Below are 10610 nucleotides of genomic sequence, written 5' to 3' on the forward strand. Positions count from 1 at the left end.
CTCGCTCGGCCCGCGCGCAGGGCGGAGGACCGTCCGCCCGAGGCCGCGGCCCCCGGGGGTGGTGCCAGGTGGCCCCGGACCGCGCCGGGACCGACCCCGGACACTCTGGAGTGGCGTCTTTGGCTCTTCTCTTGAGGTTTTGATTTACCGAGTGAACTCGGAGGAGGAAATGCGCCCGCGTTCTCCCCTGGAGCTAGTCATCCGGGGTAACGACCCCCCACCCCTGCCGAATTTCGGTGGGATCAACTAACAGCTACTTCGGAAATGCTATACAAGCAGGATTTACATATGAAAATATTAGCTGCTCATTCCTCCTCTACTTGGTGTGTTGTTGTTGTTGTTGTTGTTGTTTTATCCCCAGCATTAAACCCCAAGGGGGTTTTCAAGGACTCAGCTGACTGTTCCCAAATAGTCTACTGAGTGGCACGCTGGCAATGCAAGAAAAAGAAAAAATCCCCTTTGGATCCAGCTCATCGATTTGGAACGATGAGAAGGTCGATTCGAGTTAAGGGTGGAGGAGACATTTCTGGGAGCCTGAGAAGCCCCGGAGCCTTGGGCCCCTATATGGGCCAGCAACCTTGGGACTAGCACCCACCGCTTCCGAATCCTGGCGTCCAGTGTCCAGTGAGGATGCCTGGCCGTGTCTCCTCCGGCTCCAGAATTCTAACCTTCTAACTTGAAGTCTCAGTGGGACATAAAGTATTTTCATTATAGACGTGCAGGAATTATTTCCAATAGCTTCTGTTTAAAAAAATGAATTCAGAATTATAGAGTAGGAAATGGAACAGAAGGGAGAAAAGAGTGGGAACACAGACATTTTGCATTTCTGAAACATTTATCTTTGCTAATTGGTAAATATGTACATTTCGAATGTATCGTACAATATGTTTTCCGGAGTCTGTTAATACAAAGTCAGCTTGCTGTTTTATATGATGTGAAGTAGTGAGTTTTTCAGTAGCGTTCAGAGGCTTTCTGAAAGTACAAAGATCAGTGCTTGGAACTATACTTAAGCTGCACTGAATTCCTTTATATTTAGAAACAATCTCAGAGATTTCTACATCTCTTTCCAGATTTTCCTAAATGAGGTGTAATCTGCATACAGCAAACTGCACACATCTTAACAGTACAATTCCATTAGCTTTTATATGGTTATGTGCCCACATAACCTTGGATACAGATATAGGGCAATTCTAGCCCCTCCCCCTCTCTGTCAATATCCTTCTGGCTTCTAATGCCATCGCTTTGCCTGTGTTTGAACTTCCTGTAAATCAAATCATCCTACAAAGTTCTTTATGTCCAGCTTCTTTTATTCAGTATTGTGATTAGGTTAAATCTTGTTCTCAGTAGCAATGGTGTGTGTGTGTGTGTGTGTGTGTGTGTTTTAACTGAGTGCTATTCCTAAATATGAATATACTCTGCAATTTATTGACCCATTCTGTTGTTGAAGAACATTTAGGTTGTTTCCAGTTTTGTATTACTAGGAGCGACACTGCTGTGAACATTCTTTTACATGTTTTTGGTGGGCGTAAATGCTCATTTCTCTTAGGATGATACTCACTGCTACAACTGCCAGACCCCAGGGAAAGGCATATATTCAGTTTTGGTAGATACTGTCAGTTTTCCAAAGTGGCCCTTCTGATTCACATTCCCCCTGGCAGCTTTTGGGAGTTTCAGTTGCTCACATCTTTGCCACTGGCTGGTATTATAGATTTTCTTGAATAAAGGAGCATAAACTGAGAAACTTCATGTGATGACTCTAAAATATTTAAAAGCTTTAAATTCCTTGAATTAAAAGATGTGATCCCCATTTCCCTTAGATCATAAAGCTCTACCTCTCATGAATACTGATGAAGCTTCCTAAGTAGGATGTAGAGAATGGAACCAGGCTTCCCATGGTTTAATTGCATTATGTACGATACAGGATAGGAGGAGGGGCATTTCAATAGTTCAAGAAGTAGGACGCTATCTGTTCATTCATATCAGAAAATTCATAGAGCCTTGAATTACACATTATATTGCTGTCCTTTGCCCTTTTTGCTGTTCTTGCTTTATTTGCCTTCTTGTGAACTGCTAGCCTGAGGGAGGACGTTTCAGGAGGATGTGGAGGCAAAGGGAGACGCTAGACAAAGACAGGTTTGGAGTAGATGGGACACCAGATCTGGCGGCCTGATGTTCAGGTCCCCTTTGATTCTAAAACTCTCCTAATAATTGTTGCTTTCATACAAATTTGGATCGGCTGTTCGTTTCTTCATAGGTGCTCTGAACCTATGGGTCTACCCATAGTAATTTATCCTTTTAGGTGGAGTTGCCTTCTATTAAAGAGTGGCTTTACTTTTTATAACTAAAAAGGCACTTTAAGGAATTCTTAGTTACTAGTCAAGATTTCGTCATTGTTGTTGAATTCTCCTGTCGTTTAACTGCAAAACAATCAGGTGATGAGATATTAAATGTGGAGAAGGAAGACTTAACTTCTATTCCAGAGAGGACTTTGGATAAAAAAGTTGAAGAGGAAGCGTGTATGAAAAAGAAAAACATTTTTTATTTGATAAACTTTTATTGAGCACTTATTTCTGTGCTGAGCACAAGGGGTATAAGGATGCGAGAGATCAAAGATGGAGGAAATAGCTAATTCTACTCTATTTAAGAAATGCATGGTCAGTGCCTTTCCCCAGGAAAAGTACTTCAGCACAAAGCTGGCTCTCGGATAAACCTTCCAACACCACTGTTGCAATCACTATCTATAGATGGAAAATAGCATACTTCAGTGAAGGAAAGTTTAACCAGGTTCGAATGGAAATCCCAACACTTTTGTCCCCTAAAACTACTTAAATGTAGATAGATTGTATTTAATGGTCTTGAGAAAGAAACTGCTCTTCCATTGAAATAAAGCGAATGGAGTGTTCCAGTCTTCAATATGGCCATGTTTTAAGGCTTGGGAAGAAGACGTTTTCTAAATGGTTCTTTGAACAAAATTGATCAACCTCAGTTTATTCCCAGAGAACATCTTTGCTCCCTCGGGGGAGCCCACAGGAAGGCTTCATGCCAGCACATCCTCCCCTGTTCTTTTTGTTCCTGTCGTCTTGTCATTCTTGAATGAAGCTCAGCAAGCACTGTGACAAGAGCCCTTAACATTCAGTGTTCAAGAACAATCTTGCTGGCTCTCCAGATAGCCACCTAATACTGCCTTCATCTTCGGGTACAGATTTGACAAAAAGCAAATACCTTCAAAAGTATGGTATCCTATCATTTTCCTTCATTTTGAAAGGCACTGTGCAGAGAACAGAAGTAAGAATTTGGAGAAGAGGATTTGAGGGGTGAAAATTAGCTTAGCCTGCTTTATCATTTGCTTTCCTTGGTCTTGCCACCGTGCTCTAGCCTGGAATCCCTCTGAAATAACAGATCCTTATGAATCTCACAGGAGGCGTTGGTCTGTGTAGAGTTTTGTTTTGGTTTTCATCAGGTGACAATGTGATCTTGAGATTTTTCCATGGCTTCCAAAATAGCCTTAGCCACTTCTTAGTTAGGTGGCCATAGTCGTGTGGCTGAAGGTTCTTCGCTTTTTTGGGAGCTCTATAAGCTTTATACTTAGGTGATTTAATTATGTTTGGTTCTATGGCTATACCTTTAGTGATCCTCAAGAGATAAAAGCTTTTGTAGAACTCACTGATGGTCGTTAATTTGAATCATGCAATCCGTTCTATGGGTTCTCCAACACATGTGGAGGAAATTTAAAAATAATATAAAGTACACACACACGGTGTTCTTTTGTGGCTAGAGGAATTGCATAAGCTCCTAAAAGAGGAACTATTGTTATTTTTAAGGTTAAACAGTAAAATACTTTTTTCACTGCTGTCATTATAAGTCAAATGGTAGCCAACAGTCCTCCAAAAAATTATTTGTAGTCCATACTAAAACAGGAGATTGTCATTATTTATATAAGCTCTTGTGTTTTGATTATGAGATACTCACTGAATTCAGTCTTCAAATGCTTTGCGACTTGAGTTATGATTTTCCTAACGTTAGGGATTCTGTTCTTAGAGGCAATGCAGATAGATATATTAGGACTAACGAGACAGTTAGGAAACATGTGTTCTTTACTGTGGCCGGGAATTTCTGTGCACTTAAGTTCCTCATTTGTAAAAAGGAGATCTGCAGTATCTTACTCCTTCATCAGATAATTCCTGTAAAGTACAGCAGCATTCCTTGGTAAGCAGGTGCTTTGCAGAAAGAGTGGTATATGAAGTCTGAAGAAATCATTAGGATTTAGAGTCACAGGATTTTCCTCCTTCCCTTCTTAGACACTTTGAGCACCATTATATCTGGGACTTGTATTAAGTCCCACATAGTACTGGTGTCCTGCCTTCAAAGAGCTCAACAGTCTAATGTTGAAGGTGTTGGCAGGAAAAGTCAGGCATATAGATGGGGAATAGCAGTTCGATTTTGGAAATATGCACAGAGGCTGACCCTGTAATCCATACTGAGAAAATAAGGCAAGACTTCCAAGTGGAGGTCATGTGCCAGAGCCGTGACCAGAAAGAGAAGGAAGAGTTGACTGGGAAAGGGGAGAAGAAGGACGTTCCGGGCAAACAGGGCAGCATGCAGTAGATGGAAAAGTGAAAAGTAGAAGTCTGTTCTGGGTGGCTGAGACATAAGGTACGAGGCCTCCAGGATAGAGTGACTGTCATTCGAAAAGTGGCAATTCAGAACATAGTTTGAAGATTGTTCAGGGAACAGCTTGAAACAAAAGTTCCAGGTTGCCAGAGGCTTAGTGTGTAATGTGTAAAGAGTGTTTTGATGTGATGAGGGACTTGGACTTTACCATGTAGACCAAGAGTCTCTGGATGGAATTCAGTTATCCATTGTATTTCTCAAGGGGGTAGGGGGATGCACGCACGTGCGTGCATGCGTGCGTGTGTGTGTGTGTGTGTGTGTGTGTGTGTTTCATTGCTTGTTTTGGAGAGAAGGTTAATTGCATTCATCAGCTTTTCAAAGAGGCGTGTGACTCAAGAAAGAGTAAGCACCATTGCTGTGGGTCATTGAGGGGTTTTAAGCAGAGGGGTGACATGCTCTGATGCATGTTTTAAAAAAGACATTTCCGGTGTCTGTATGGAGGGTGGATATCAGGTTGACAGGTCCAAGGCCAGGAGGCCAGCTAGGAAGTTGTGGGCAGTCGCCCAGGCCAGAGATGACGAGGGTTTGATGTAAGGCAATGGTACTTGGCATGCAGAGCTGTGCACAGATTTGGGAATTACCAAGAGGTTAAAATGTCAGGGCTCGACAACAGCCTGGCTGATGAGAAATGAGGGAGGGGGAGGAGTCAAAGATGGCTCCTGAGTTCCTGGCTTTGGTGACAGTGGCTTGTTGCCACTGACTGTGAGGGAAGAGAAAGAAGGGAGTTTGTTGAAGAAGGAAAAAGGGGAGTTCAGGGTGAGTTTAAGATTCCTGGGGCTACCCAGACATGTAGCCATCCACACTGAAGGGATGACTTTGAAACTCATGAGCAAACAGATGGTAGTTAAAATGAAGAGAATTAAGAAAAAGTACATGGAATGACTAGAGACAGGACCAGAACTTAGAGCTACCAAGTTCTTTTTTCTTTTCTTTTTTTTAACGAGCTACCCAGTTCTAAGGAAAAACATTCCTGTATGTGTCCTCTGCAGTAACAGCACTGAACACTCTGGGCCACCAAAATTGTGTGTGTGTGTGTGTGTGTGTGTGTGTATGTTACAGATGTGTTCACACCAAGCAATTCTCAGACACCAGTTGGCTGTCCTACAATTTCCCTCAAATCTGACTCTATCTACCTGGAGTCAGTATTAGATCCCACGGGTTCAGGTCCCCACTCTTGCCATTGCAAATGTGAATCCCAAATCTGGACTTCTGATACAGGGCTGGAAATCAGTGGTTTTCAAGACCCCCCTCCTCAGGTGTAATTAGTTTGCTACAGCAGCTCATGGACCTTAGAAAAGCATTTTACTTACTAGATCACCAGTTTGTTATAAAAGGATCTAACTCAGGAACAGCCAGATGGAAGAGATAGATGCATAGAGCGAGGTGTGTGGGAGGGGGAGATGGGCTTCCACACCCTCTCCAGGAAGCCAGGTGCTCTCCAATCCAGAAGCTCATTAAATCTCCCAGTTCAAGAGTATTTATCAGCAGCTTCCCATCTTCCCAGAGGTCAGCGGGTGGGGCTGAAAGCTCCTGCCCTATAATTACTTGGTCTTTCTGGTGATCAGCCCCATCCTGAGGCCATCTAGCCCCCACCTCCCACCCCCAAGTCACCTCATTAACATCAACTTCAGAGTGCTCAAAATGAGCCCATCAAGGTTAACAAAAGACACTCCTATCAGAAAATTCCAAGGGTTTTAGGAGGTTTGTGCCAAGAATCCAGATCAGTCAAATATATTTACCACCCCAGTTCGATCTACTACCCTATTTTACCAGGTGAGGAAATGGGGCCCAGAAAAGTCGAAGGACTTGCTGAAATTCACCAAGTAGGTGACTCAGAACAGAGGCTTGGAACTCAAACCTTCAAGTCTTTGCCAGCTCTCTGTGCTCCTCCAGGACACTCACCTTGGGGGACCTGAAAATGAGGTGCCCTGACATTCTCTGATTTGTTATATAATGTCTAAATCCGTCACTCTTGCAGTGGAGAAGATTTTACTTTTACGTAAATTTTATTTTCGATTAGTACTAAATTTTTTTCCTCCACTTATACCCACCTCCACCCTAGCCCAGTATCTTCAAAGCTTCCCACTTTGGGAATGCTTTTCCAATTCTGAGGTTGTCCTTGCTCAGACTGTGCTTAGGACTGGACTCAAGGGGGGCACCTGGGTGGCTCAGTCAATACGTATCTGACTCTTGCTTTTGACTCAGGTCATGACCTCATGCTTAATGGGTTCAAGCCCTGCATCGGGCTCTGCACTGGCAGTGCAGCGTCTCTGAGGATTTTCTCTCCCTCCCCTCTTTTAAAAATAAATAAATAAACATAAAAAAAGAGAGAGAGAACTAGACTTTGGGAAATGCTACCAGGGCTTTAGAATGGATTCTCATTAAGAACGTTAATCTCCATGGTGGCAAATTCTTCCTTTGGCTTTTTTTGAAGTTGGGTCTATTAAGGTACGATTTTCATACTGCAAATTTTACCCTTTTAGTGTATGGTCCCCTGAATTTAGGGAGTCATTTCCATCCCTCCCCTCCCATCCCCCGCCCCAGAGCTTCTCTTACTCTTTGTAGTTAATCAACCCAATCCCTACCTGGTGACCAGTAACCTCTTTTCTGTCCCTATAATTTTTCCTTTTCCAGCACATCATGTAAGTGGAATTTTATAATATGTAGACTTTTGAGTCTGTTTCTTTCACACAGCATAATTATTTGAGATGTGTCCATGTTGTTATGTATGTCAGTAATCAGGAAACAAAATTAAGTGAAGTACCTTTGAAGATCTAGTTGGCTTTATTAAGTGCTTCATGAGTCGGGCAGTGCCCCATTTAGCAAGTAGAGGCAAGCTCAAGGAGTTGTACAAAACAGAAGGATTAAAAAAATTTTTTTAATGTTTTATTTATTTTTGATACAAAGAGAGACAGAACATGAGAGGGGGAGGGGCAGAGAGAGAAGGAGACACAGAACCAGAAGCAGGCTCCAGGCTCTGAGCTGTCAGCACAGAGCCTGACACAGGGCTCGAACCCACAAACGTGAGATCTGACCTGAGCCAAAGTCGGAGGCTTAACCCACTGAGCCACCCAGGCGCCCCAAAACAGAAGGATTTTATAGACAGACATGAGATGGGGCAGTTAGCAAAAGGAAAGAAAGGACAAGGTCACTTTCCCTTGGGGAGATAGACAGGATGTCCTATTAAGTGGATTACTTCATCTCTCTTTGGGGGATGGCAATGGGCCCTGTGACAGATTATCTCATTGGAGCTGACTGGAACATTTCTGAATAACTGGTTAAGACTACATTTCTGGGAAAGTTTGAAACTGGAATTGGGTTAGGTATTAATCCCTGGTTTGGTTACTTGGCCTAGCATAAATAGCTCTGTTTGGGTCTATGGTTTTCTTTTTAATAATATTTTTTTTCCTTTCTATTGCTGAGTAGTATTTCATTTTTGCATGTGGCATTGTTTGTTTATTCATGAATCAGCTGAAGTTCTTTTGTTTGCTTCTAGTTTCTGGCAGCTATCAGTAAAGCCTGCGATAAATATTTGAATGCAAGTTTTGCTGTGAGCATAGGTTTTCATTTCTCTTGGGTAAACACCTAGAAGTGGCATTGTGTTGCTGGAATGTTAGCTCAGTGAATGTTCAACTTAATGAGAAACAGCCAGTTTCTCAAAGTGATTGTACCATTTTTCATCCCCACTAGCAACGTATGAAACTTGCAGTTGCTTAACATCATTGTCATTACTTAGTATGTTTTTGTTTATTTGTTTTTTTATTTTTATTTATTTTTTTATTTTTTGAGAGACAGAGAGAGCACGAGCAGGGGAGGGTCAGAGAAAGAGGGAGACACAGAATCGAAGACAGGCTCCAGGCTCTGCGCTAGTTGTCAGCACAGAGCCTGACGTGGGGCTCGAACCCATGAACTATGAGATCACGACCTTAGCCGAAGTCAGGTGCTCAACCGACTAAGCCACCCAGATGCCCTGTGTTTGTTTTTAAACCCTTCTAATAGAGGTATAGACATATGTCATGGTGGTTTGAATTTGCATTTCCCTAATGACTAATGATGTTGGTTGTCTTTCTGTGTGCTTCACCATCATCCTATATTATGTTTGGTGAAGGGTTTCCTAAAATATTTTGCCTATTTTTTTTTAAATCAGGTTGTTTGTTTTGAAAAGAGTTTTCCCAGTCTGTGGCTTCTCTTTTCATTTTTCTAAGGGAGTGATTTTGGAGAGCAGAAGTTATTAATTCTGATGAAGTCCACTAGTGGAAAAAATTAGCCTTAGACTAAACACTGCTGTGGTCCCACCTAACGAAGCTTAAAGGAAGATCTGAAAGGACAAAGTGTTTACAATGAACTCAGATGCCTCCCCAAAAATGTTCAAAAATATGTAACCAAATGCAGAACCATCTGACACCAGGTGAACTTCACAATGCCTAGCAATCAGTTACAAATTAGTAGACAAAGAAAAAAAATTTAACCCATAATAAGGAGAAAAATCAGTCTTCAAGAAGGGACCCAGAAAGGACATAGAATATAGAATTCATAGGCAAGAACATTCAAATCGTTGTGATATTATATTCCACATAGTCTTGAAGCTAGAGGAGAGATTATATAAGCTAAGCAGGGACATGGTAAATATAAAAAAAAATCACACAGCTTGAACTTCTTGAGGTAAAAATTACAATTACACTGGAAGGGTTTGACAGCGTATTGACTGCAAAGAAAGGATTAGTGAATTGAAGACACAGCAATAGAAATAGACTAAAATGAACAGAGAGAAAAGATAAAATGAATAGAGAATCTGTGAGAACTTTGGTTGGTCATATATACATGTAAGTCTACTATTAGAATGTATCCCTTTTCTCTGGATGCTTTTAAGAGTTCCTCTTTATCACTGGTGTTAAGCAATTTGATTATGATATATTTTTGTAGTTTTCTTCCTGAGTCATGTGTTTGGGTTTTGTTGGGCTTCTTAGGTCTGTGGGTTTATCATTTATATCAGGTTTGGAAATGAAAGTTTTTCTTCATTATTTCCTCCATTATTTTTTTCTGACCTTCTTCTCATTATTTCCAATGACACGGATATTTGACCTCCAGAAGTGAGTAAAATGTAAGATTTTTTTTATTGCTTAAACCCCTGTGTAAGATAATTGTTCAATGCAAAATAACAACAGTAATTTGTTGGGTTTATAACTTATGTAGAGTGCAATGTATGATAGCAATAGTACAAAACCTGGGAGGGATAAAATTGAAATATACTATTGTAAGGTCCCTCTAGTAAAACTTTTTTAAAGGTTTATTTATTTTTGAGAGACAGAGCATGAGTGGGCGAGGAGCAGAGAGAAAGGGAGGCACAGAACTCGAGGCAGGCTCCAGGCTCTGAGCCGTCAGCACAGAGCCCAATATGGGGCTTAAACTCACGAACTGCAATCATGACCTGAGCTGCAGTTGGATACTTACCCAACTGAGCCACCTAGGCACCCCTGTAAGGTCTTTATATTATTCATAAAGTGGTATAACAACACTTAAAAGATTGCATTAAAGGTAAAGATATATACTATAAACCATAAAGCAACTGTTTAAATAACAAAGCAGTAGCAGAATATTTACTATTGAAGCTTGAAAAGATGTGAGTTCTTTGTGTGCAATCTTTCATTTATGCATGTTAGAGGGTTTTCTTTTCTTATATTTTTACATTGTAGTACTTGTTTTCCTTGTTGGGGTGTTTGCTTATTTAATACATTCCGTCAAGGACAGAAATTACATGCTGGTTTTTTTTTTCCCATAGGAAGTGTGTCTTGGGTTTTTCCCTTATTATTTTCTTTACCTTTTTTTTTTTCTCTTCTGTTTTTGGTGGTGGGGGTGGTTATGTTTAAATGAAGTTGCTTTTACAACACCAAAGACTTAATCATCCATTTCCTACATAAAAGGTAGCTACTTTTTTGCAT

General features: G+C 41.2%; 1 protein-coding gene across 1 annotated transcript in view; it reads left to right on the forward strand.

The window, feature by feature from the left end:
- Window positions 1-10610, forward strand: part of FLT3 (fms related tyrosine kinase 3) — a 74375-nt gene that overhangs the window by 327 nt on the left and 63438 nt on the right. Inside the window, exon 2 of the mRNA XM_029938480.1 lies at window positions 21-236. Within this exon, the coding sequence (XP_029794340.1) occupies window positions 21-236 (216 nt within the window). The remainder of the gene's footprint in view (window positions 1-20; window positions 237-10610) is intronic.

Source organism: Suricata suricatta, chromosome 4 (genome assembly GCF_006229205.1).
Source record: "Suricata suricatta isolate VVHF042 chromosome 4, meerkat_22Aug2017_6uvM2_HiC, whole genome shotgun sequence".
Classification (NCBI taxonomy): Eukaryota; Metazoa; Chordata; class Mammalia; order Carnivora; family Herpestidae; genus Suricata; species Suricata suricatta.